Source organism: Theropithecus gelada, chromosome 4 (genome assembly GCF_003255815.1).
Source record: "Theropithecus gelada isolate Dixy chromosome 4, Tgel_1.0, whole genome shotgun sequence".
NCBI lineage: Eukaryota > Metazoa > Chordata > Mammalia > Primates > Cercopithecidae > Theropithecus > Theropithecus gelada.
This window is the reverse complement of record NC_037671.1, coordinates 2,594,854-2,621,211: the sequence shown is the minus strand read 5'-3', so window position 1 is coordinate 2,621,211 and position 26,358 is coordinate 2,594,854. Positions and strand designations below refer to the sequence as shown.

Genomic DNA, 26,358 nt, shown 5'->3' with positions numbered 1-26,358 from the left:
GATTTTAAAAGTTTATCTGAATCTCCTCATTCCCAGACTTCCTGGTGGGAGGCAGGCCGGGCAGTAATGTGAGCATCTCAAGGACGCCACAATCACTGCGACCAAGCCAGTCTGTTTCCTCATTTACACAATGAAGGCGATGGACCACATAGTCTCTGATGTCCCACTGCACCCTGACAGCTGACAAATCTGTTTGTCCTCAAAGACAGGTCTGAGAGGGAGGAAAACTGATGGGGATGATGAGTTAGAGCTCCGGGCTCCCTGGGGCTGGAGGCTCATCCATCAGCTGCCGGAGGTGAGAGGCCGCCTTGTCCAGTTTTGACAATTCCAGCTGGAGGGAAGAAAGCTGGACGAGGAGAAAAGGAGGTGAGGATCCAGGAATGAGGCCCCTCCTGGCCCACATTCCCTCAGGGGTTGAACCTTCTGGGGGCTTCCCTCAGCTTACCCTTTGTTGCCTCTGAGTCCCTGCCTCCCCTTCTGATGGGGTCCTGGCCATGAGGCCATCAAGCTGCTTCTGCAACTTGGACCTTCGGGCGGCTAACAGAGGTAGCTGGATCTGGGGGTCCACCAGGCCCTAGGGAAGAACAGGGAGAAAAGGCTCAGACATCTGCCTGCTGCCAGGCCTCCATCCTCCATTAGAAGGTCCCTTCCCCTGCTTTATAGACCTCAGCCGCTCCCTTCCTCCCAGCATGCTTCCCAAGCCTGCCCTAACCCTCCCCATTCCCTCTGGTCACCTGCAGCTCCATGTAGACCTGAACCGTGTCACTGAGTGGAGCCTGGGCCCAGCCGGACGGAGCTGCTGCGCCTGGGGGTAACAGGCCCACAGCCCCACAGTGGCCCAGGGTGCCCAGGGGCTCCAAGAAGGCCTCAAAGAGGCCCTGGTCCCCAGGCTCTGAGCTCTGCAGCAGCACTGGAAAGAAAGAAACTTGTCAGGGGCAAGGCCTCAGCTCCTGCCTCCCTTCCCACCCTGCACCTCCTAATGGGGGGTCTGCCCTTCAGGCTCTGCTCTTTTCCCCACCAGCCCCCTTTTCCTGCAGGACGCAAGCCCAGGACCCGCCTTGCCTCACCTCGGGGCCGGGCTTTAGTGAGCTGGTACGTGGCTCGGAGAGCCCTTAGCACCTGCACAACCTCTTGGACCCGGGAGAAGCGCCGCTCCAGCTCCGGCTGGTGCCAGTGCTCCTGACAATCGGGGGGACCCAGAGTTGGCAAAAGGGCTCCTGAGAGCCTCAGTACCAACCCTTCTGGCTCTGTTCTCGACCCATCCACCCCATCTCCTTAGGGCAATGAGATCTGTCCTTAGCACCACAGAAAATCCACTATCTCAAGGAACATGACAAAAAGTGAGGTGTCATTTAAGAGGTTTTAGATGATCAGTGTTTGATGTCTGTTTAGTTGCTCTGATTGAAATGGCCAACCAAAAATGAATTCGAATTTGAAATGAATTAGTCAAAACTCAAAACCAAATAAGTATAAATATAAATAGTTAAATTTAAAAATAATTTTTGGGTGAGTTCATAGCATTTATCCTTCTGAAATTATTCAAGCTGCACTGAGATTTTGGGGACACCCTATTACTAACTTATCCAACCCTTATCAAAACCATAACATACTATTACTGTTCCTAGTTTAAGCCTGGGGGAAACTGAGGCTCGATCACACAGCCTGAAAACAGCAGTCTAGCAACAGAGTCCTGCTCTTGAGCACTACGCTAATACTGTCCCTCAAGACCCATCGCGGCAACCCTGCAGGAACAATCCATCCTCCCCAGGGCTCCACAGCAAAGTACGAACCATTCCTGCAGATGAGCCCCCTGCAGCAAACCCCTTCAGAAGGCGCTCCCCACCCTTCAGCCGCGGGCCCACTCCGAGGTGCCATGGCCCACTCCCGGGTGCGTGGGACTCACCAAGCTGCAGGTGCTGGGGTAGGGGGCAACCGAGATGCTGGGGGCAGGGGGACAACCAGGCCTGGGGGGCAGCCTCTGCCACAGCTCTTCAGCCAGGAAGGGCATCAGTGGGGCCAAGAGGCGGAGGCCGATGTCAGCGCAGGAGAACAGGACCTGAGGGGGCCCTGGGGGGCGGGGTGATTGCCACAGCACAGGCTTCACAGCCTCCTGGAGAGGAAGCCAATGGTCAGAGGACAGGCCCAGGGCCACAGCCCTCCTCCCTACAGCCACTGCCCTACCCGCCAGCGGGGCAGGCCATGGGTCCTGGGAGAGAGGGACAGGCAGAAGCACTTAGCACTTCTGATATGATCCACAGTCCCAGGACACACTCAGCACAAAGAAGGGAAATTCAAGGCAGAAACTCTCTGCAGTACACGGGGACAGGATTTCCAGGGAAACGTGTCGTTTAGGGGAAAAATCATTGAGTTTTTTGCTTATCAATAGGGAACAGAGGTTTTTAAAAGGCTGAGCTAGGGCAGTGGTCCACAGCCAGCAGCAGCAGCACCACTTGGGACAAGAAATGAATATTCATGACACCCACCCACCCCCACCCCAACCTGCTGAAGGAGCCACTCTGGGGTGGCGGGAGGATCCATGTGCTTTGGAGGCACAAGCCCTCCAGGTGCTTTGGACGTAGGACAGCGTGAGAACCCTTGGTCTAAAGACCACTGTTAGTCCCTCCCAGGCCTCTCTCAGCACGCAGCCTGCCCATGGGCCAAACTCAGCAACTACAGGGACTGCAAAAATTCCCCTCTGCCTTCTGACACTGACTTGTGAGACATTTCTAGAAGTCGCCCTCCTTCTCCTCTCCCCAGGTGACAGGCAGGCAACAGTGCCTGGGCTGCACTGCCGAAACCAGTCCCAGGAAGAGGGGAACTGAGACTCCCTCCTCTCCTCTCCTCTCCTTTCCTAACTGAGGGGAAAACTGGGGAATTATTAACTCCAGAGCTCTCTGCCTTGGAATCGGATTTCCAGAGGAATTAGAAGCAGGCATGGGAATGCCAAGCCTCCCCCAGCCTCGCTCACCAGGTAGACGTCACAGAGGTTGTGGAGCCAGAAGTGGTGCAGGGCGTGAGTGACGAGCGAGAGCTCTCGGGTGAGGAAGCCCCGCTCACACTCCCGGGCGGCCAGGGCAAGGCGGCTCAGGATCCAGGCGTCCATGTGGGAGGAGGGAGACAGCTGCAGGCAAAGAGGGCTTCAGGCCCAGGACGGCCTGACTCCCCCTCCCCTGCCTCCTTCCAGATGCCACCTTGGCCCTCTGACACCTGACTACCCTACTCCCAAGCACCTCTGCTTTCTCTTACCTCCTCAGCAGGCTGTGGCACAAATTTCTCCCCTAAGGCATTGAGGATAAAGCGCAGAGCATTCCAGATCTTGTTGCAGAAATGTCGGCAGCTCTGGACCTCAGAGACTGACAGGCGCAAGTCGCCCCCTGGAAGGGGAGAATCGAGGTAGTCTGCATGTAGGTGGCGGCAGCACCAGAAGTCCTGCCCCTGCCTTGCCCCTGCACAGGTGCCTGCTGCTCTCTGCTCACCCCGAGACCCCTCACCCAGGCTTACCCTGAACTCCATGGGAGCAGAGTGTGAATCTCAGGGCATCTGTCCCACACTCAGGGATCCCATGAGGAAAGTCCTTTTTCTGCAACCAGAGGAAGAAGAGTGGCAGATGCCTTTGTGGCTGCAGGGCCAGGACCCGGGTTGCAGAGGAAGCCAGAGGCGGTGAGCTAGAGCTGGGAGGGGGCAGGCAGCGATGACTCACCTGTGCTGCAGCCACAATGGCCAGCTCTGCGGGGTCCAAATTTCCACTTCTCAGCTTTTCCTGCAGCACCTGGGGATGGAAGGGGGTAATTTACAGCCCAGGTCAAAGGCCCTGCCTCTATAAGGGTCATACTTGCTGGCCTCACTCCTCCCTCAGCCTCCCTTCCTCTCTCCTACAAACCCTGTCCCTCCAGTGGGTTCTTTGTCCTCACCTGCATCTCCACCCCACTGATGATGTCTCTTGGGTCCAGCACATTCCCCAGGGACTTGCTCATCTTCCGGCCCTGCCTGTCCCGAACCATGGGATGAAGAAGCACCTGGGGGCAGGGAGGGGTCAGCAGAGGGGGGTTTCCTTCCTTTGAGATCTCTGGCCCTCTGGCCCTATACTTTTGGGGGTAGGGTGGGAAGTGAATTGGGAAAAAGGAATCGGGAACGTGGAAAGGACATTAGGGGTTAGAAGGGAGGACAAGGTTTGGGTAACACTGGGGTCACAGAAAGCGGCCGGGCACTGAAGGGCTGTTACCTTGCTGAAGGGCAGCTGCCCTGTGAGCTGGGTCCCCAACATGACCATGCGGCCCACCCAGAACAGCAGAAGGTCACTGCCCGTTTCCAAAAGTGACAGCGGGTAGAAACGAGCAAGGTCTGGGGTCTAGGGGGAAGAGGAGCAGTAAGAGGCCCAGGTCCCGGGCCCCTCTCAAGCCTCTGTGGGGGCCCAGCCGTCCCTTCCTTATCGTTTCCCCTTCACTTTCGCCCTCTCAACCCACCTCACCTCTTGGGGCCAGCCCAGGGCAGAAAAGGGGAACAGGGCAGAAGAGAACCAAGTGTCCAGGACATCAGGGTCTGGGAAACAGAAAAAGAATGGGGACAATTGGAACCTTGGCTTCTAGGACCTCAGACCACCGCTGCCACCATTCTAGGCCAACCTCCACCCCCAGAGACCAGGGTTGTCCCCTTTGGCTCCATTCCCAACTTTCCTGACCCTACCTTCTCCATCTCAGGATCAGCTCCCCTCAAAGGCCCAGATGCCCAGTCCCCCACTCCCCTGTGCATCCCTCCCCAGCTCAGGCACTCACCCCTCTCCAGGGCCAGCTCTGCCCCTGGCCTCCCTGTCAGTTCTGCTGCTACCTCTCTGGCCTCAGCCTCTGACCGCCCAACCACCCAACAGTCCTCTTCTCCCTGCAAAAGTAGGAAGGAGTCGGGGAGAGTGAGGAAGAACAGCTGACAGGTGCAAATGTCCCTTGGTTTTCACATCCTCTCATGTGGTCTTAGAGTGGCCAAGTTCCTCCAGGGGTGAGATAAAGAAACGCCACTTCAGGGAGCTTTGATCGCACAGAAGGCTACATGACTACAGCATGAAGCACGTTACCAGGCAGGAGCAGGGCCTGGCACTGCGGAGCTCTGACTCCTGGGCTAGGTGCTCTGCGCCACACCCGGCCCTCCGGGTGCTTCTTCCTACCCACCTGCGCGTGGTCCTCTACAACCAGGTAGGCTGGAATCTGATGGCCCCACCACAGCTGCCGGGAGACACACCAGTCCCTGCCGGGAGGACATCCATGAAGTCTTAGAATAACCAGTCGGTCCCCCCGCCCCATCTCCACGAGAGCTCCCCTTACCCTACGCTTACCCAATATGGGAAAACCAGTGCTGCCAGTTCTTCTGGTGGAAGGAGGGACTGAGCTCCAGGGCCCCCGACTCCACAGCCTGGAGGGAAAAGGGCCTTTAGACAATGTTTCCCTTCCTGCATGGCCTCACCTCCACAGATAGGACGAGTGGCCTCTGAGGTCATTTTAAAACTCAGAAGGACCTCCCAGGCCTCTTGCCAAGATTCTGGGCTTAAGTAAGGATATGAGCCAGCCCTTGCTGAGCCGCCCAGCCTCCATCCCACACATCCTCTCAGTTACCACAGCTGGAGAGGTCTTTGGGGCAGGAGGTCTCCTGCTTCCCATTTCTTCATTCCAATTCTCAGGGAGCTCCCCGAACCCCTGGCCCCAGTCCTTCCTATACTGCAGCCTCACCTGGGCAGCTCGGGCCCCCATTTCCTGGCAGCGGACAAACCACTGGCTCTTCAGCAGGTATTCTATCACGTCCCCAGAACGGCTGAAAGGGAGACAGGGTGAGTCCACTGCTCTTCCGGCCCTGTGACGTCTCCCAGGGGCACAAGACCCCGTGCCATGCCAGGCCCTTGGTACTGAGGATACAATAGTGAATAAAACCGACACGAAGCTCGTATTCTAACAGAGGGGTGCAGAGCCCATCCTATTGTCACCCTTAAGCTTCGTACATTCCCTTTTGGGGGTAGTCCTTAGTGAAGGAGTTAAAATGAGGTTACCTGCAGATGGGCAGTACCATGGGGTGGTTCTGGAGGCCCCGGAACAGGCCCCGTTCACTCAGCACAGACACTATCTTTTCCCGGGCCACAAACCGGTGAAGACCCTGGAGAAAAAGCGGCAAGAGTAAAGATGAAAGGCCTCTAGAGAAATAAGGAACTGGGAGGAGGAGTAGGGGGACAGAGTGCCCCTAAAGGATGGGGTAACATAGGATGGTACCACCTGCAGCCAGTCCCCGCAGAGGGAGGTCATGGTCCCATCCTCCGCAATGACATTCAGAGGGCTCAAGCCGTGTCGGGCCCCCATCTCAGCATCGGCAGGACTGTGAGCTGGGGTCACCTTCACTGCCCCTTGGGGAGCACAGCCATGGTGAGTACTAAACCTGACCTTGGTTTTTGCTTTTCCAGATGTATCATCATCACCCGCACTGCCCCAGGCCCCACGACTTTCTCTGTCTGTGCCTCCCTCCCATTCCCCACTCAGACCACCCTATATGAGGATCTCCCACTCCCACCTTCCTCTTCCTCCTGGTTCCCTCCCCTCCCCTCCAGGACCCCCAACTTTCTCTCCCTCCCTGACTTCCGCTCACCTGTGCCCACATGTGGCTGAACAGCATAGTCTGTGATGAGGGGAAGAGGCTGTCCCATCAAGGGGTGACGAAGCTGTCGCCCGTGTAGATGCTGAAGGGAAGGGAGAGGGATCAGGGACAGGCACCTGTGAGGGGTGGAAGGGTCTGGGCTAGGGCATGAGAACCCCAAGAATAAGAAGGTAGAAAGTGGAAGGTAGTGAGCTAGAGCAAGGTCAGCAAACTCTTAAGGGGCCAGAATGTAGGTATTTTAGGCTTTCAGGCCTAGAGACAAATTCAATCTGCACAATTACTCTATTCTGCCACTGCGGCAGAGCTGAGGAGGGTATATAATAGCAGCCATGAATAATATAAAGGCCGCAAGAGGCCGGGCACGGTGGCTCACGCCTGTAATCCCAGCACTTTGGGAGGCCAAGATGGGCGGATCACGAGGAGATTGAGACTATCCTGGCTAACACGGTGACACCCCATCATCTCTACTAAATTACATTACTTAAAAATTACATTACTTAAAAAATTAATTACTAATTTTTGTAAAAATACAAAAAATTAGCCAGGCATGGTGGCACGTGCCAGGCGTGGTGCCACACTCCTAGCTACTCAGGAGGCTGAGGTAGAGTTGCTTGAACCCGGGAGGTGGAGGTTGCAGTGAGCCAAGATCGTGCCACTGCACTCCAGCCTTCGTGACAGAGCAAGACCCCGTCTCAAAAAAACAGGCCGCAAGCTGGATCAGGACCATGGGTCAGTTTGTCAACCCCTGACCTACAGAAAAAGTATAAGAGGAGGAGGGAGTCAAATCAGAACCACTGAGAGAAGTCTCAGGAAAAAGAAGTAGAAGCAAGAGAGAAAGAGCCACCATTTAAAACCCAAGACAAGAGAAGGCCATGGGCGGGGCAGGCCAGAGTGCAAGAGTACACTGGGTATTACCGTGTATCTCGAGTCGTCTGGATGAACGGCCACAGCCACGTCTCCAGGCAGCGTCTCTGGCCTCGTGGTTCCTACCACAACCTCTGCATCTGAAGACAAACATTTAAACACTTGGAGGTGGTCATCATCCTCACCCCTCACTGCCAACATAGTTGAACGCAGTAGAACTGGAAAGGGGAAGGGGCAGGGAGTAGTTAAGGTGGAAGAGGCCCCCAGGAGTGACTAGAAAGAAGTAGGAGCAGTGTTTATAGGAACCCAGGGTTTCCCATAAGTTAATGACCAGAGGCCTGAGAGGGTGTCTGGTGCTAAGGAATTCCCTGATAATTTGCATGGAAGAAATGGGGGCAGCATTAATTAAAGCAACTATAATAGAATTTTTGCTGGGTGCCCAGAGGACACTGGGGATTCTCAGTGTCCTCATCACAAATGCTGTACATTCTTCAGGGGGAGCACCAGCTCCTCCTACAAGAAGCTTCCTCTGACTATTCCAGCTCATCTGTCTTCCCTTTCTTTGAGCTCTTCAGAACATTTTCCATAAAAACCACACCTTAGAGGCCAGGCGCGGTGGCTCACACCTGTAATCCCAGCACTTTGGGAGGCCAAGGCAGGCGGATCACAAGGTCAGGAGTTCAAGACCAACCTGACCAACATGGTGAAACCCCATCTCTACTAAAAATACAAAAATTAGCTGGGCCTGGTGGCACGCGCCTGTAATCCCAGCTACTTAGGAGGCTGAGACAGGAGAATCACTTGAACCTGGGAAGCATAGGTTGCAGGAGCTGAGATCGTGCCATTGCACTCCAGCCTGGGCAAAAGAGTGAGACTCCATCTCAAAACAAAAAAACAAAACAAACAAAACAAAAAACACACACCTTAGAACTGATCTGTCTCTTTCCTGGGTAGCGCACTCCTGAAGAATCACACCAAGCTATCAAAGGGCAGTAACCACATGCACTTTTTGTACATCCCCCAGAAGATCCTGGGTAAGTGCCCACACTGAGGCGAACATTACCAAGGTTCATGTGGGAGATGGACTGACGGTTTCCTAGCAGCCAAACATGGGCTCCAGAAAACAAAAAATGGAGGTAAACGGGTGACCCTGCAGAGTACTATGCTCACCAGGCTCTCCATCCACAGGGAAGGCAACAGAAAATAGGAGGCCAAAAGACACAGGGGTAGGGCAGCCAGGCAGTCGAAGCTGTGTACGGCCAGGCAGGGGCCGGTTCTCCACCTGGAAGCGCCGAGAAAGCTGGGTCAGAGGGCAGCCTTTCTGCAAGGTTCATGCCCAGGCTTCACTCTGCCAGTCATCCATCTGCCCAGCCTCCCTGCAATCCATCTAAAATCCATTTGGAGGATTCAGGAGCTACCTCCCTCTGCCCTCACCCAATGCTTATGCAGTCACACTTCTAATAAATATTCGCCGGGCACTTAAGCCATGGCCAGGTATCTTGCCAAGCACCTATGTGAATTCTCATTTAATTTTTACAACATCCCCACGATGCAAGCATTCCATCATCTCTAATTTACAGATTGAGGAAGCTGAGGCTTAAAGAGACTAAACAGCCTGCCAAAAGCCACACAGCTGTCACAAGCAGGCCTCAGATTTGAATCCAGGCACCCTGGCTCCAGAGTCTGAGCTCTTAACCATTAACGACCACTCTGCCTCAGAGCTCTCACAAACCTGCTTCTCTTTCTCCAACTCACCTCAATGTCCGAGATGGCTGATCTTAAAGCACATGACCAGTTGACAAGCTGACGGTTCCGGTACAGCAACCCCGCCTTGTAGAGCCGCACAAAAGCTTCAGTCACAGCCACAGAGGAGCCCTGGAATGACCTGAGTGTCCACCTCTAACAGCCACTTCTCAGCCCATCACCCTATTCAGGGACCCAGGCATTGCTACCTCCCTGCCCCACACAGATCTCTAAACATCCCCCAATGCTCACAGGGACCAAGGCACGGAACTCACAACATCCATGGTAAAACACTCTCGGTCCCAGTCCAGGGAGGCACCCAGAGCTCGCAGCTGCTCACAGATCTCTCCACCTTTCCTGTGCCCAGAGAGATCCTTGTCAGCAAACTCTTCCCGAGCACTTCCTATGTACCAGGTCCAGCGATGTCCCCAGCAATGCCAGGTGTTGGAGGAAAATCAAGTGAGGATGGCATTGATCTCGCCTCTAGAGGCTAATAGAAATGGACTTACAAACCCAGTATGGGGTTTTCTAAGATATTAAAAGAGGCAAAAGTTTCTATAGGAAGAGAGGAGGGATAGTCATATTGTGGGAAATCCAAAGATGCTTCACAGAGATGGCATGAGATAACAGACCCGGAAGAATGAGGGTAATTCCATGGGAATTGAAAGGTGGGAATGGGTAAGTGAAAGAAGGTGAGATTTAGACAAGAGAAACTGGGGTAAGTAAAGAGAAAGAAAAATATATATATATAAAAAAATACACACACACACGAATATTCTAATGCATATGTAATATCCATACATATAAGGCTTGGAAACTCCACCAAACGTTAAGGGGCTCCAGAGCTTCCATCTCTGAGGAAGTCAGGGCTGTGTCGGGAAGCGCCAGGGATTACAAGTCAGAAGTGATAGTGGTGGGAGGCAAGAAACCAAATCTGCCATCTGGGCCCCCTGAGCCCTGCCCATCATACTCACGCCTCCTTCCACTGCCACACCTCCCTAAGGAAGGCCTCCCGGCTCAGCTCATGTCTCCTCACTCCCCGTTCCTTCCACAGTTGTTTCTCCACCACAGCCTGCAGTTGGATTCAGGGCAAATGAACAGAGTCAGGTTGCTTTGGGGGAAGAAATTGCTTTCACCCAAGAAAAGGAACATGTAACAGAAGACATACTTGTGTAGCGATTCCTGCGTGATCTGAACCAGGGACCCACAGCACTTGATCCCCACGCATCCGGTGCCTGCAACAAAAATGCCCTCCGGTGAGCCCTGGGCTTAAATGTTTATTCTCACTCATTCCTGCCCTTCCTATTTCCCTTCCAAGAACTCAAGCAGCCCCCACACCCCTCTCACCAGCGCACGAGGGCATCCTGTATGGCCACCGTGAGTGCGTGGCCAATGTGCAGGGAGCCAGTGACATTGGGAGGTGGGATACACATGGAAAAGGTCTCCCCTGTAGCTTGGGGCAGCTGGGCCTAGAGGAAGAAAAAAAGTCAAAGGGGCAAGAGAGAATTGGATTGGTGAAAGAGCACCCTCTACTGTCTCCAGAACAGAAAGAACTTCAGGGAAGAACTGTCCTGCAAACAACAGAGGAGAGTGGAGAGGAGGGAATTGACCAGGGGGAATCCGCCAAGAGAAATCTTGGGAGACACCAGAGCCAGAAAGAAGGCAAGGTCTACAATGTGAGCTCAACTCTGAGGCTCCAGTTGTATTCAACAGCCACGCTGTCCTGGAGATCATTTAGGACCCCTGCCTGCCAGATACTAACCTGATATTCTGGTTTGAAGAAGCCCTCTCGTACCCACCACGGGTACCAGGCAGCCTCAACATATCGGGGACTGTATGCAGGCGGCAGGGGCCCAGAGACATCTGTGGAGGCAGAGGAGAGCTCCACTAACCACTGAACTTGTTCCCAGGCTGCATTTCAGCAGGCCAAATGGGCAACACAAATGTGAAAGAAAAGGCTTTCTTATTCTACTTACCTTTCTTTTCACCGGGTTTCGTAGGGATTTCATACAATACTACCTCCTTAGGACTCCAGGCCTTAATGGATTCTGCAGGTGACTGAGAAGAGAAAGCAGAAGAGGCTGGGATCCTGTATACCCCAGACTGCATTTCAGCCCATCTCCTCCAGCCCCTCCCAAATCTCAGAAACCCAAGGACAAGCTGTCTAACCCCTAACCTTGCTCTCCCCTGCTATGTCAGCCTCCAGAGTCGCCTGCTTCTCTCGCAGGCGTTTCTGTTTGGCTTCACGGTTCCTCCGGGAGATAGGAGATCCATGGGGCTCCGACTGTGTAGAAACGGAATGAAACCTGGGGAGGCCCCGTGAGTGCCTCAGCCCCCAAAATGGTGGTCGAAAAGAGGCGAGAGGCAAATGAGGCATCAGGAGTGTTTGGAAAGGGGCCGAGATCTGTTCTGGATAGAGAGAGTGCACATTAGGATATGGGGGTGGAGGAGGGTCACTCCCCTTGTCCCATCTTTCCTGTCTCTAATTAGCACAGGTCTGTAATTCCAAGTCTCTATTCCATCCCACACAACCTTTCCTCCTTGAGGGCTAGAGTGCATGGTGTCGACAGCGCCATGGAGCCACGGAGACCAGGGCTCTTCCGGAACAGGACCGGAGTGTCTGGACTTAGCGGTGACCACTAACTGACATATGAGAGGACAGGGCTCAGAAACTCAGGGAGATGACGGGCATCAGCGCGCCCAGGAGCCAGCAAGGAGTCCTGCCAGGGCCGCTGCGATCTCCACCTGCCCAGGGGCCTCCTGCAGTGCCCACAGGCCGGCGCGGCCCGGCCTTCCCGCCCATCCCAACGCCTGGGCCCAGGGCCCGCAGCGTCTCCCACTTCCAGGAGGCCGCCCCCGCGCGCGCTCACCGGGAGGCCCCGCCGCTATCCCAGGGCGCCCCGCGGCGGCAGGGACTGGGGGCTCCACCAAACCCGACCCTGGAACTTGGCCCCAGAGCCGCGCGGCGCATGGGGGCGGGACCCCGGGCGGCGCATGCGCAGCAGCTGGCTTCGGCCCCACCCTCTCCCTCCCGGTCCAATGGCTGTCGACTAGAGGAGCGAGTCCGCCGCCAATGCAAACCCCACCGGGAGGCGCCCGTGACCGCACTGCTAGCTATCACAACTTTATTAGACAAGAAAAGCCCTGACGCGTAAATAAAAAACACCTGAGTTCTGAGGCCCCGCCCCGCCCGGTCCCGCCCGCCGAGGTCCAAGTCCCGCGCTCTCAGGAGCTGTGTTTCTGCCGCTTCCAAAAGCGCTTGACGTCGCTGTGCCCGGCCGGGGTCACCACCATGAGCCGCTTGGCCGAGTTCTCGAACACGAGCACGCCCAGCTCCCGCGCGTGGGCCAGCAGCAGCTCAAAGTCCACTTGCGACAGGAACTGGTTATACAGGACACCTGGGGTTGGCAGGACGGGAGGGGCGCGGGGAGAAGACGAGAAAGTGAAGCTCGGAGCTCCTGTTGGGAATCCCCCCAGCTCCTTCATGGCAGCCCTGGACGCGGTCTGGGCTCGCCCCCACCGCAATTTTAGAAACTAATTCTCTATGTTTGTCTGCTCAGGGGTTCCTCTTAACACCATATTCAGAAAGGCCTAATACAAATTACTGTGAATTATTCCCTCTCCTAGCCAAATCCAAAGTGCATTGATTTGGGACGATTTGTTTACTACCGACTCACCCCAAAACAAACAAAAAAACTGTCTTGCCAGCTTTTCTCTCCTAGTCCATGAAGTAAAAAATAAAATGCATGAAAAGCTTTTACACTTTATCAAGACTGAATTGTCTGCCCTTTCTCTGGCCAGTGACCAAGACTTGGCCACCAGAAGCTACTCACCCTCAGTGAACCGGAGTCTGTCCCTTTCCAGCTCCCAGAGCCGGATCTGGTCTGTGATGGTGGGGGGCAGCACAGGTGTCTGCAAGGAGCAAGGGTTGGCTGTAGGGACTCAGGAATACTGCCCCAAACAACCCGGCCCTCCGCTTCTTCCCCCAGATTTGGATGCCCCTTTTTCTTTTCCATCATCTCATCACCAGCTGCCAGCCTCTGACATCTTGGAGCCTGTCTGTACCTGTTTGAGCATCACTGGGTGGGCCCTTGTCCTTAGGAAATGGATTATCTAGGAAAACAGACAAGAATGGCATGAGGGCTCCAGCAAGAAGGCAGGAAAGCCATCTGAGCTGTCACCTAATGTCACTGGAACATCAGCTTATTCTAAAAACTCCTAACTCCTGTCATCAACTCCACCCATCCCAGTTCAGCTGTTATCCCAAGTTGCTGCTCCCAGCAACTTGGGATATTCCTTTTCTGGCACATTCTCCCTTTCCAGTAATGTTTTGTTTTTCTTTCTTTAAAATAGCAAAAGCTACCTTTTTTTTTTTTTTTTAAAGCACTTATTGCATGGCAGGTGCTGAGCTCAATGCTTTACCCCTATTCTTCCAATGAATTATCCCTGCAACCCTGAGGTAAGAACTGTCACTTACTAGATGAGGAAACTGAGGCTCCCAGAAGCAAAACAACTATGTCTAGTTTACGCAGTTAGGATGTGGTGGTGCCAAGGCACAAATCCACAGCTATACCTCCTCCCTCCATGTTTCTTTCCCCTCAAGAGTCTACCTGTTCTCACACCCAAAGCCTTCATTTCTTTTCAAACACAGACAACTCACCACTACCTATTATAACAGACTCAGAGCTAGCCTTCCATAATGTGACCCTCTGTGCCCCACAGCCCAAGTGCAGCCTGTCTTCCTGCTCTACCTCTCCCAAGTGGGAATACCTGCTGGGCTGTGATGCCACTGGCGATTGCCTGCTGCACACTCTCCCGGGTCACCTGCGCCACCACCATGTTGGGGAACCGATAGAGCATCTCAGAGAAGAGGGCAATGAGGGCAATCTGCAGCTCCGACTCTGAGCCAGGGATAGAAAGAGGATGAGGAGGCCACCCCCACACCCAGACTCCCTCAAGCCCTTCTTTCAAGTGTCATGAGAAATGTCAGAGAGCTCTGAAAACTGCCAGGTAAACATGAACAGAAACTGGCATTCCCTCACCCCCAACCTTCTCTTCCGGGGCACTCTGTCCCACCTCACCTGTGTAGGCATACAGTCGGTAATTGGTTTCCACCACAATGAAGCCTGGCTGATGCACAGTGCCCCCAGCTCCAGAGACACCTGACGAGAGATTGATGGCCAGGCGCGTGGGGTAGTAACGCCGAGATTTCCTCTGGAAAGGATAGAACGGCAGATGCCTTGTCTCAGAATTCACTGCCTTACATCTTCCTGCCTGAAATACCAGATCCCTCCCAAGATGCAGAACCTCAACCTCCAACTTCTCTCCCCCAAGAGACCCAAGTATTCAGTTCTGGCAACTGCTTCCTGCTACTTCCCCGAGACCCCACTCCTTTTTAAAGGCGAAGGCAACACACCACCCTGTTTCTTCCCTGGAAGCCACTCATCTAGGCGCTCATACCTTCCTCTGGAAAACAAGCCCAAACTCACGCAGATGTTGCAGGAAGTTCAACAGAGAATCACTCATACCTTCCACAGAGTAATCCTGAGGAACAGAGGTTTCCAGCTGGGGTCCCAAACACAACCCACCCACCCCCAACCCCATCATTCATTCTGTCTTTCTCCATCCACCTCTGCTCGTTCTGTGTTCATTCTTATCTTCTCACTCCACTGCCCCACAACTTGCTTTTCCCTTCCCATCTCTATACCCTTCAGCCCCCTGCTTACCTTGCCCAGAGTAGAGAAGCTGAGCTGGAAGAGGAAGGAGAGAATCTCTACTAGGTCCATGCCCCGGCTCTAGGGAGAAAGAGGCAGAGACAAAGGAGGGGGGATGGGAGGGAGACAATGGGAAGAAAGGGACAGAGAAGAGAAAATCAGGGAACAGTCTGTAGACAGGAATCTCTCAGTGAGACCTGAGAGGAGCAGAGCTTGCTGGCAAGTGGCCCCGGCCTCCTCACCTGGGCTGTCTGCAAATACTGCAACATAAAGTACCAGAGCTGAGCCGGGGTGTCCAGCAACAGGAACTGGAAGCCAGCGGAAGTAATGCAGGGCGGCTCTCCAGGTTCAGTACTACAGACAAAGACCGGGACAATGACGGTGATATGCAGAGAAAGACTACTACCCCCGCTTGTCCGCTCACATTTTTTCTTTGTATCTCTAGCTGTATTCTACTCAGCTTGCCTTTTCCAGCTAATGTCCTCTGAGCTTGACTAGCCCCAGATACCATTTCTTAGGGACCCAAGGAGATGGCACTGCAGAGAGCTGCTATACCTCCGGTTTCCTCACCTCTTCATGAGCCCAGCCTGGCTGAGGAGCTGAGCCAAGTCCTGGCTGACAGCTGCACTGGGGGAGCCCACCATGAAGTGCAAGACCACCTGAAAAACAGAAGAGAACAGGGAGACCATGCTCCAAGGGCCATGGGAAGTAGAAGCACAAGCAGAGACACACACAGTCCCAAGTGCTTACCTCCCATCGCTCCTCGGCATACTTGTCAAGGGAGGGAACGTCCCGGGCATGCTTGTCTGGTCCCAGCTGACTTGTGTCATCAGACCAGGCCTTCCCCCTACGGCCAGGATGGGCCAAGAGTAAGGAACACTGGCCAGGAGCTCACACCTGTAATCCCTGTACTTTGGGAGGCCGAGATGGGTGGATCACTTGAGGTCAGGAGTTTGGACCAGCCTGGCCAACATGGTGAAACCCCATCTCTACAAAAAATACAAAAAATTAGCTGATGGTTGCCTGTAATCCCAGTCATTCAGGAGGCTGAGGCAGGAAAATCACTTGAACCCAGGAGGTGGAGGCTGCATTGAGCCAAGATCGCACCACTGCACTCTGCCTGGGTGACAGAGCAAGACTCTGTCTCAAAACCAAACAAAACAGAACAACAAAAAAAGAGTAAGGAACCCTGTCTGTATTCCTTGCCACCCTTCTGCCTTCTTTCCACCCTTATCCTCAGGGGCCATGAGTGGGGGACATTTCCTACACCACACACTGCAGCTGATCCAACTTACTCCTAAAGGAGCTCCCAACGTGGAGACCACAAGGTTCCGGGGAGGCCCCCAGGAGCTCCCCCTCCCAAACTGTAATTAGCGGTTTAATAAGCAGCAGTTCCCCTGCCCTAGCTTAGGAAGAGAGAGAAGTGACATACCCACCCAGAAGGGCAATGCGGAGGTTCTGGCGGAAAATGGGGTTGAGGATGAGGCCCTGGAGCCCGCCTGGGAGCAGCTGGGTGTGCCAGATCCGGAGGCCGCTCAGCAGCCCTGTACTTTCCTCCTGAGCCCTGGAACAGAAGCAGAGAGGTGAGCAGGGTATTTGGAGAACAAAAAGGAGGACCATAAAAGCCACCTCTCTGCCTGTTCTGAACTTGCTGATCCCTGGAACACTGTTCCACAGAGTGAAATTAGTATCTTCTGAAGACAAATTCTTTACTGCATTACCTATCAGAGCCTTATTACAGATATCACACATAACTCTGTAAGAGGGAAGATACATCTGAAAGCAAGAGGTCAGCTGGGAAATAAATAAAAGGGAAAAGGCAGTATGCAGAGTTTCCCAAATGTATTTATTTTTAAGTTTTGTGATATACCTATTAATACATCCTGGAAGTGCTCCAAGGAACAGTAGTTTGGGAAATGTAGCTGTTGAGAAATTTGTATCTGGCTGAGACTTACTTGCTGAATTCCTTCTTTACCCACAGGGCTACAGCAGCTTGTGGCAAAGGCTGCTCCAGAAAGAGCATCCGCATCACCCAGTTCTTAGCCAAGGATGGGAGCTCCCTGAACAGGGACAGAGGTCAAAGGTTAATATCAGAAGCTGCATTGTATCTGCATCTCTGCCCTCACTTAACTCTAAAACATCTCATCTCACTCCACCACAACTTTACCAGTCCTGCTGTTTTGGCCCCCACACTTTGGAGCAATTTCCAACCCGCACCCCCAGTCCCCACCCCTACCCCAGCCTGCTACACTTTTACCTGTTATATTTTATTCCAGTCCGCAGACCCCATTACATTTCCCTGCCATGAAGGGGATCCTCACCTGAAGACAGCCAGACAAGTGGCAGGGTGCCCATATAATCGGTCCAATACCCCAGGGCTCAGGCCCCCTAAGAATTCCTGCAGATTCCTGCATTGTAGGTGTACTCGGTTCAGTCCCCTTGAAGGGGTGCTCTCCATCACCTGAGGAATGCAAACATCAGAAGCGCACCCCCACCATCCATGCCAGTGTCACCCCTGACCTTTCTGATTTCAGATCCATCAGTCCCCACAATAACCCCACCTTTTCTGTGGCCTCCTTTCCCATGACACTCAATTCCTCTGGTTTCTCACAAACCTGACCAATCTCCGTCCCTTTCTTGCCTCCTCACCCTGTTTCTGCCCTTCAACTCCAGTCTTTCCTCTGCTCCAAGTGACAGAATTGTCAACTGTCCTGTGTTTGCAAGATCATTTTGTATTTCAATGACTTGTCTCATCTTTGGCTAAACAGAGACAAAGAAAATTGAGCCCACACCTCTCTCTTCCATCCCTCCTGGTCAGATCAGTCTATAAGCTCCAAATCTACCCGAACTTCCTATCTTCTATCTCTTAGCCCACTTCTGCTAAGTACGGCGGTAACCTCTCCCCTCCATGCTTCCCAAATCTAAAGCCACCTCTTTTCCCTTCCCAAGTCTAGTTCACGCCATTCACCCTGACCCACGCCTTCCGATCTCCTAGCTTCTCCCTGCCTTCCTCCCACTCCTCGCCTCTCACTCACCTCTCTCTCTCTCATACCTCTGCCACTCCCGCCCTCCTAGGTCCCCTCACCACTCTGTCGATCCTCCTCGCGCACCCCGAGTCTCGGGCCGTCGCTTAATCGGAGCCAAAGTCTCGCATTGGCTCCTGGAAACTGAGGGAAAGATGGTGAAAAAAATGCGAAGAAAAGATGGGGAAAGCGACGAAAGATTTCACAGGGAAGAGCCCAGAATGGAGAATTCAGAAGAGAAGGGAGGTAAGGGGAGGAGTGGAAAAGTGAAGAGGATTAGAATAGACGATGCACACACCCGGCGCGGGGGATGCTGGGAATTGGAGTCTTGTCTTTGCTCTCCTTAGAGCCGGCTGAAGTGCGTCTGACTACAAATCCCGAAAGGCACGGTGGGGAAGCCGAAAGGCAAGGAGCCGGCATTTAATTGAGAGAGCGGGAGACACCAGAAGCCGGACCAGTTGGTTCTGCCAGAACCAACTCCGCCCACGCTGCTAACGGCGCATGTAACTGGATGGAGCGGGAGGCGGGTCGGGGAAAGTAGAAGTGCCTGGAGGGCTTCCGTGCGGAGGCGCGCTATGGCGACTTGGTGGTGAACCGATTAGACTTAGAGACCACAAAACTGGATTCCGTGAGCACAATTACTCCCCGTAAAATTGGGATAATGCACACTCCGGGCCGGACGCGGTGACTCACTGCTGTAATCCCTGCACTTTGGGAGGCCGAGGCGGGCGAATCACCCGAGGTCTGGAGTTCGAGACCAGCCTGGCCAATATGGTGAAATCCCGTCTTTACTAAAAATACAAAAATTAGCCGGGCGTGGTGGCGGGCACCTGTAATCCCAGCTACTCGGGAGGCTGAGGCAGGTGAATCGCTTGAACCCTGGAGGCGGAGGTTGCAGCGAGCCAAGACAATGCCCTTACACACCAGCCTGGGCGACAAGAGCGAAACTCCATCTCAAAAAAAAAAAAAGAAAAAGAAAGAAAGCGTACACACTCCGGAGAGTTTCCACGAGTTAACGATTAACATGATCCAGTGCACCTTACTTGGCGGTAAGTACTCAATAAATCTTAATTTCTTCTCAAATTTTTTCTCCACCACTCCTCAAACCGTCTACTTAGAAAACCCAGATAAATTCAGTTTTTAGGACACTGACTGTTTGCTGTGATTTGATTTATGAACCTACTACAGAGAAAGGCAGAGATCTTCACCCAAACCCAGAACTACACATTTCCCCAAATTCCTATAAGCAAATTTTGTTATTCCCATTTTATAGACTGGAAGACTGGAGCCTGGCGAGATTAAGAAATTTGCCTGCAGCCTGGCGAGGTGGCTCAGACCCGTGACCCCAGCTGTTTGGGAGGCTGAGGCAGGAGGATCGCTGAAGACTAGGAGTTTGAGGCTACAGTGAGCTATGATCACGCCAGTCTGGGCGACAGAGTGAGACCCCCATCGCGCGCTCTCTCCCTCTCTCTCTCTCTCTCTTTTTTTGAAACGGAGTCTCTCACTCTGTCGCCCAGGCTGGAGTGCAGTGGCATGATCTCAGCTTATGGCAACCTCAGCCTCCTGGGTTCAAGTGATTCTTTTACGTCAGCCTCCCAAGTAACTGTGGGACTACAGGTACGCACCACCACGCCCGGCTAATTCTTGTATTTTTAGTAGAGATAGGGTTTCACCATGTTGGCCAGGCTGGTCTCAGGGTTTCACCATCTTGGCCAGGCTAGTCTCAAACTCCTAACCTCAGGTGATCCACCTGCCTCAGCTTCCCAAAGTGTTGGGATTACAGGCGTGAGCCACTGCACCCAGCCTGAGACCCCCATCTCTTAAAAAAAAAAAAAGGAAAAAAAAAATCCCTACAATCAGACAGAAAGTGCCCAAGCTGGGGTTTGAAGCACATTTGCAAGAGACCAGAGATCAAAATGGTGATGACTATGTAAGACTTTGTTATACTTTGTAGCCCACCCATGTTTTCTGTTGTCCCTGTTTTTTTTGTTTTTTTTTTTTTTTTAAGCAATTAATGTTTTAAAATCTTCAAAGAACAGCTAAAAATTGACAAAGCTTCTTTATGGCAAACTTTAGGTAAGGTTGAAAGACAATTTACAATCTAGGAAGAAATGATTGATGAAATAAACAAAATACAAAAAGCTGTTACAAAGGAATAAGAAAAAGAAACATAATGGAAACATTGGGGCAGACCACTGCTTACTCCTTAGCCCTGCTCAGCAAGGAGCAGCTAAAAAAAAAAAGAAATAATGAAAGAAAAACAAAAGAAAGAGGCCTGGCAGGGTGGCTCAGGCCTGTAATCCCAACACTTTGGGAGGCCAAAGCAGGTGGGTCACTTTAACTCAGGAGTTCCAGACCAGCCTGGTCATCATACAGAAACTCCATCTCTTCAGAAACAAAACAAAACAAAACAAAAATTAGTTGGGTGTAGTGGTGTACTCCTGCAGTCCCAACTACTCAAGAGGCTGAGGTAGAAGGATCACTTGGGCCCAAGGATTGAGGCTGCAGTGAGTAGTGATAGCACCACTGCACTCCAGCCTGAGCAACAGTGTGAGACCCTGTCGCAAAAGGAGAGGGGAAGAAAGGAAAGGACAGGGGAGAACTGGGGAGGGGAGAGGAAGGGAAGGGTAGTTAGGGGGAAAGAAGGAAAGAGAAAGAAAGATTGACCAAAGCAAAAAGAAAGTTAAACAAAATGTCAGAAATGTTTTAAAAATAAAAAAATTGGGCGCAGTGGCTCACGCCTATAATCCCAACACTTTGGGAGGCTGAGGCGGGTGGATCACCCAAGGTCAGGAGTTCAAGACCAGCCTGGCCAACATGGTGAAACCCCATCTCCACTAAAAATACAAAAATTAGCCGGGCGTGGTGGCAGGCGCCTGTAATCCCAGCTACTCAAGAGGCTGAGGCAGGAGAATCGCTTGAACCTGGGAGGCAGAGTTTGTAGTGAGCCAAAATTGCGCCATTGCACTCCAGCCTGGGGAACAAGAGCGAGACTCTCTCAAAAACAAAACAAAACAAAACAAAACAAAATGCAAAAAATTGACCAGGCCTGGTACTGTGGTCCCAGCTACTCAGGAGGCTGAGGCAGGAGGATTGTTTGGACCCAGGAGGTCAACACTGCACTGAGCTGTGATCATGCCACTGCACTCCAGCCTGAGCTATAGAGTAAGGAGACCTTGTCTCGAAAAAAAAAAAGAAGAAGAAGAGGAAGATGAAAAGAAAAGAGAAAAAGAAATTGGCTGGGTGTGCACACACCTGTAGTCCTAGCTACTCCAGAGGCTGAGGTAGGAAGATCACTTGAGTCCAGCAGTTCAAGGCTGCAGTGAGCTACAATTATACCACTGCACTCCAGCCTGGCTGCAGAATTAGACTCTCTCTTAAAAATAAATAGGCCAAGCGCCGTGGCTCACGCCTGTAATGCCAGCACTTTGGGAGGCCAAGGCAGGTGGATCACCTAAGGTCAGGAGTTCAAGACTAGCCTGATCAGCATGGTGAAACCCTGTCTCTACTAAAAATATGAAAATTAGCCGGGCATGGTGGCAGGAGCCTGTAATCCCAGCTGCTTAGGAGGCTGAGGCAGGAGAATCACTTGAACCTGGGAGGCAGAGGTTGCAGTGAGCTGAGACTGTGCCATTGCCCTCCAGCCTGGGCAACAAGAATGAAACTCCGTCTCAAAAATAAATAAATAAATAAAAATAAATAAATTGGCCGGAGGCAGTGGCTCACACCTATAATCTCAGCACTTTGGGAGGCTGAGGCGGGTGGATCACTTGAGGTCAGAAGTTCAAGACTAGCCTGGGCAACATGGTGAAACCCCGTCTCTACTGAAAATACAAAAATTAGCCAAGCATAGTGGCTGGCGCCTGTAATTCCAGCTACTTGGGAGGCTGAGACAGGAGAATCGCTTGAACCCAGTAGGCCGAGGTTGCAGTAAGCTGAGATCACACCACTGCACTCCAGCCTGGGCAACAGAGCAAGACTCTGTCTCAAAATAAATACATAAATAAAATTAAAATATAAAAGTTTAGCAAAAAAGAAATTAAGGATTATCAACCTCAGTGTTCGTCAGGGTATAGGAGCATACTCATACACCTTTGCTGAAAATTGAGGCCTGGTCCAGTAGCTCACACCTGTAATCTCAGCACTTTGGGAGGCCAAGCCAGGCAGATCGCTTGAGCACCAAAGTTTGAGACCAGCTTGGGCAACATGGTGAAACCCTGTCTCTACAAAAAATACAAAAATTAGCTGGGCATGAGGAGGCATGCCTGTAGGCCCAGCTACTTGGGAGGCTGAGGCAGGAGGGTTGTTTGAGCCCTGGAGGCAGAGGTTGCAGCTAGCTGAGATCACACCATTGTACTCCAGACTGGTCAACAAAATGAGACTCTGTCTCAAATTAAAAAACAAAACAAAAAAAAAGTGAAATAGGCACAGCTTTTTTGGAGGGGGTGGGGGGACAGAGTCTTTCTCTGTCACCCAGGCCGAATGCAGTGGCGCGATCTCGGCTCACTGCAATTTCTGTCTCCCAGATTCAAGCAATTCTTGTGCCTCAGACTTCCGAGTCGTTGGGATTACAGGCGTGAACCACCATGCCCTGCTAATTTTTTTTTGTATTTTTAGTAGAGACAGGATTTCACCATGTTGGCCAGCGTATTAGTGGGCATGGTAGTTCAAAAAAGAGAATTCCTGTGCTAGGGAACTCATGACCTCCTTGCCTCAGGCAGCATCCTGGAGAGAAAGAACAGAGAGCCAGGGCCGGGGGCGGTGGCTCACACCTGTAATCCCAGCACTTTGGGAGGCCAAGGAGGGTGGATCACAAGATCAGGAGTTCAAGACCAGCCTGGCCAACATGGTGAAACCCCATCTCTACTAAAAATAAAAAAATTAGCCGGGCATGGTGACAGGCGCCTGTAATCCCAGCTACTCAGGAGGCTGAGGCAGGAGAATCATTCAACCCAGAAGTCAGAGGTTGCAGTGAGCTGAGATAGCGCCACTGAACTCCAGCCTGGGTGACAGAGCAAGACTTCATCTCGAAAAAAAAAAAAGAACAGAGAGCCAGGAACCCACAAACCCACTTCCCACAGGCTTTACCATTGACTAACTGTGCTACTTTGGGCAAGTTATTTAACATAACAGAATTTTCTTCTCTGTGAAATAATTTCAACTACTTCATATATTGTATTAAGTAAGATATAATATGTAGTAATTTCAATACCTGGCGTATAGTGGATGCTCAGTAATATATTATCATCATTATTGTAACTTTCACTTATTAATCCTAGTTCTAGTTCTGTAACTACATAGAATCTGTTAGTCTGTCAGATATTTGATACAATTCTTTCTTTCAACCAATATTGAGCCCTGTGTTCCAAGAATTTGCCCATGTGCAACTTATAGTTTAGTGGGAGGGGCAGGTATAAAAAGATGTGTAAAATTACACACAAATACATGTAAAATTACACACGTAATAAGTGCTACAAAGAAGAGATTCATGTGCTCTGAGATTATCAGTAGGCGATTTGACCTAGTTGGGGAAGTCAGGAAAGACTGCTGAAGGGCAAGCAGGAGTTAACAAGGCACAGACAGCAGGGAACATTGTTCCAGGTGAGGGAACAGCATGCCCTGAAGGCCACATGGCAGGAAGTACTGTGGCCCACTGGGCAAATCTGAAAGAAGGCCAGTGGTCACAGAGGAGAGCAATCAGTTGAGGGAGGGTGCTGGAGAGGTATGTGGGGGCCAACCTTGGCCAGAAGGATTTTGTTCTGTATTCTAAGGGTAATGAAAAGCCACTGCTGGATTTGAAATGAAGGATTAGGGTCAGATTTATGTGCTTTAAAGATAACTGTAGTTGCAGGGCTGAAAACAACCCAGAGAGGAGCAGAGGCAGATCCAGGTGACCAGCTGGGAGACCACTGCAGGAGTCCAGGCAAGATGGAGGCAGCGTGTGCCAGGAGGGCGACGGAGACAGAGAGGACAAGTTCCAGGGAGATTTGGGAGGCACAATCAACAGCGCTTTGTGCTGGACTGGACTTGGGAGGTGGAAGGTAAGGGAGAAGGAGTGTCAGGGATGCCATTTGTGTGGCTTGTGCAGCTAAGTGGATGATGCTACCACTCACTGAGTCAGTAGACTGTGGAGGAGGAGCAGGTTTGGACAAGCTGGGCCTGACTTTTAAATTAACTCCAGGTGGGGCTGGGCACGGTGGCTCACGCCTGTAATCCCAGCACCTTGGGAGGTCGAAGTGGGTGGATCACAAGGTCGGGAGTTTGAGACCAGCCTGGCCAATATGGTGAAACCCTGTCTCTACTAAAAATACAAAAAAATTAGCCGGGCATGGTGGCGCACACCTGTAATCCCAGCTACTTGGGAGGCTGAGGCAGAAGAATCGCTTGAACCCAGGAGGCGGAGGTTGCAGTGAGCCGAGATTGCACCACTGCACTCCAGCCTGGGCAACAGAGCGACACCCAGTCTCAAAAAAAAAAAAAAAAAAAAAAATTAACTCCAGGTGTTTCTGCTTGAAAGACAGTTCTGGGCTCAGAGATTGGGGTTATCGGGCTCACTGCCATGGCTTCCACTGCTCATTATTCTGGGATCTAGCCTCTAAACTCTAACCTGTCGGTGCACAACTTAAATCATAGTGCACAGTGGTTTGACCTGTGTAGGTTTTAGCAGGACGATTAGATTCATGACCTAGGCCCCAAGGGCCTATTAATTCAACTTCACATTGATTTATCTTTATTGTGATCCTCATTATCCAATTGGCTCATTTTGTGAGTATCATCAACCAAAACCCCAGGGTCTTTATTTCACATGAATGGCCATCAAAATGGGTCTGCCTTGTCCCATCCCTGCAACTGACTTTTTTTTTTAATTTTCTTTTTATTTTGAGACAGGGTTTTGCTCTGTCACCCAGGCTGGAGTGAAGCAGTGCAATCATGGGTCACTGCAGTCTCAACCTCCTGGGCTCAAGTTATCCTCCCACCTAGGCCTCCTGAGTTGCTGGTGCACACCACTGAGCCCAGCTAATTTTATATATATATATATATATATATTTTTTTTTTTTTTTTTTAAGAAATGGGGGCCAGAGTGCGCTCACTATGTTGCCCAGGCTGGTTCCAAACTCCTAGGCTCAAGAAATCCTCCCACCTCAGCTTTCCATAGTGTTGGGATTACAGGGCATGAGCCACCCTGCTGGCCAATTTTTTCTTTCCAACCAAATTTGAACCCTTTGTTAATTGCTCTCTTGATGGTTGCAGCTCATCCTTCCAGGCTGCTGAGATAATTGAGGCTCTTGGTTCTGGTTTCCATTCCAACAACCCATCCCCCGCCCCCACTGGGGCATTTGCACACTCTATCAGCATAACCCAGGGATTCTCCCCTGGGATTTCCAGACCCTGGGGAGCCAGATGGGTTCTAAAATTTGGACAAGAAAAAGAATTACACCTTTTACTAACCTCTAATAGAAATTTAGCATTTCCTTCAATTATGAATATGGGTAAAACCACAGGTATTAGCAGTACCTGTGACTTGTCACTGACACCACAGCTACTTTTATGGCTCACTGTGATTGTTGTAGAAATCTCAAATATGGTTTATGCTCATTAGTATTTGAAAAGTGTCAGTAGTTTATTACACCTGTTTTTAGATCTTATTAAATACATTAAAAAGCAGCACATTAGTTTCATAATTTTTTAGCAGTTTGGTAAACTGTTTCCATTGGTTTCCTTTATAATCCTATACATTTTATGGGTTTTGTTTTTGTTTTGTTTTTGAGAGTCTCACTCTGTTGCCCAGGCTGGAGCACAGTGGTGTGATCTCAGCTCACTGCAACCCCCACCTCCCGGGTTCTAAGCATTTCTCCTGCCTCAGCCTCCTGAGTAGCTGAGATTACAGGTGCATGCCACTACGCCATGCTAATTTTTGTATCTTTAGTGGAGATGGGGTTTTACTATGTTGGCCAGGTTGGTCTCAAACTCCTGGACTCAACTGATCTACCCACCTCAGCCTCCCAAAGTGCTGGGATTACAAGGGTGAGCCACTGCACCTGGCCCATTTTATAGGTTTTAAAACCTAATTCTGAGGAGTACTCAGTAGACCACTACACACTGCCAAATGGGTTTATGGCACAAAAAAGGTTCAGCACCCCTGGCCTGACTGCATTCCCTCCAGGCCTCCAGCAGAGCACCCCTATGAGTTGAGAAGGTTCATGTACTCAGACATTCATGTATCACCTGAGGTCCCACAGGCAAAGGCCTGGATTATGCAGAAACAGAACACATTGCTGGGCAAAATAGGTGATGGGAAATGGAATGGGGAGAGGGAGGAAAAAAGGAAGATGGGAAGTGGGTTCAGAGGGAGGTGCAGGAGGCAGTTACCAAGGAACCCACTCACACAG

General features: G+C 51.7%; 2 protein-coding genes across 5 annotated transcripts; both read right to left on the bottom strand.

The window, feature by feature from the left end:
- On the bottom strand, window positions 1–12,227 carry LOC112622692 (valine--tRNA ligase, mitochondrial). 3 transcript variants are annotated; one of them, XM_025382392.1, is made up of 30 exons: window positions 12,102–12,227; window positions 11,408–11,635; window positions 11,208–11,289; window positions 10,994–11,094; window positions 10,579–10,700; window positions 10,400–10,466; window positions 10,206–10,303; window positions 9,507–9,588; window positions 9,244–9,363; window positions 8,659–8,770; window positions 7,540–7,628; window positions 6,616–6,706; window positions 6,249–6,376; window positions 6,029–6,132; window positions 5,715–5,796; window positions 5,324–5,400; window positions 5,160–5,235; window positions 4,773–4,875; window positions 4,469–4,539; window positions 4,223–4,348; window positions 3,912–4,016; window positions 3,701–3,769; window positions 3,502–3,580; window positions 3,247–3,374; window positions 2,969–3,121; window positions 1,904–2,110; window positions 1,068–1,179; window positions 735–910; window positions 446–574; window positions 1–346 (listed from the first exon to the last, which is right to left on the bottom strand). In XM_025382392.1, the coding sequence occupies exons 2-30, from the start codon at window positions 11,606–11,608 to the stop codon at window positions 245–247; spliced, it is 3,192 nt and encodes a 1,063-aa protein (XP_025238177.1). In that variant the 5' UTR covers window positions 11,609–11,635; window positions 12,102–12,227; the 3' UTR covers window positions 1–244. The 3 variants fall into 3 exon arrangements, with proteins under 3 accessions (XP_025238177.1, XP_025238176.1, XP_025238175.1); XM_025382391.1 differs by having other exon boundaries at window positions 11,408–11,640; window positions 12,102–12,223; XM_025382390.1 differs by lacking the exon at window positions 12,102–12,227 and adding an exon at window positions 11,977–12,034 and having other exon boundaries at window positions 11,408–11,640.
- A 112-nt stretch (window positions 12,228–12,339) lies between these two features.
- LOC112622693 (general transcription factor IIH subunit 4) lies at window positions 12,340–18,283 on the bottom strand. 2 transcript variants are annotated; one of them, XM_025382395.1, is made up of 14 exons: window positions 18,031–18,283; window positions 17,267–17,406; window positions 16,901–17,005; window positions 16,378–16,509; window positions 15,696–15,792; window positions 15,516–15,604; window positions 15,188–15,299; window positions 14,958–15,026; window positions 14,692–14,775; window positions 14,313–14,445; window positions 14,002–14,132; window positions 13,297–13,344; window positions 13,065–13,143; window positions 12,340–12,629 (listed from the first exon to the last, which is right to left on the bottom strand). In XM_025382395.1, the coding sequence occupies exons 2-14, from the start codon at window positions 17,401–17,403 to the stop codon at window positions 12,457–12,459; spliced, it is 1,389 nt and encodes a 462-aa protein (XP_025238180.1). In that variant the 5' UTR covers window positions 17,404–17,406; window positions 18,031–18,283; the 3' UTR covers window positions 12,340–12,456. The 2 variants fall into 2 exon arrangements, with proteins under 2 accessions (XP_025238180.1, XP_025238178.1); XM_025382393.1 differs by having other exon boundaries at window positions 17,981–18,233.
- Window positions 18,284–26,358: the final 8,075 nt, after the last annotated feature.

Coding starts and splice junctions, on each gene's coding strand:
- LOC112622692 (XM_025382390.1), bottom strand. CDS start 12,034: ATGGGCGGGAAGGCCGGGCCGCGCCGGCCTGTGGGCACTGCAGGAGGC. Junction 3,581..3,700: donor CCATTGTGGCTGCAGCACAG/GTGAGTCATCGC, acceptor CTCTGGTTGCAG/AAAAAGGACTTTCCTCATGG. Junction 2,111..2,968: donor ACCTCTGTGACGTCTACCTG/GTGAGCGAGGCT, acceptor CTTCCTCTCCAG/GAGGCTGTGAAGCCTGTGCT.
- LOC112622693 (XM_025382393.1), bottom strand. Junction 16,510..16,900: donor GTAAAGAAGGAATTCAGCAA/GTAAGTCTCAGC, acceptor CTTCTGTTCCAG/GGCTCAGGAGGAAAGTACAG. Junction 14,776..14,957: donor GCTTCTCTACTCTGGGCAAG/GTAAGCAGGGGG, acceptor TCTGTTCCTCAG/GATTACTCTGTGGAAGGTAT.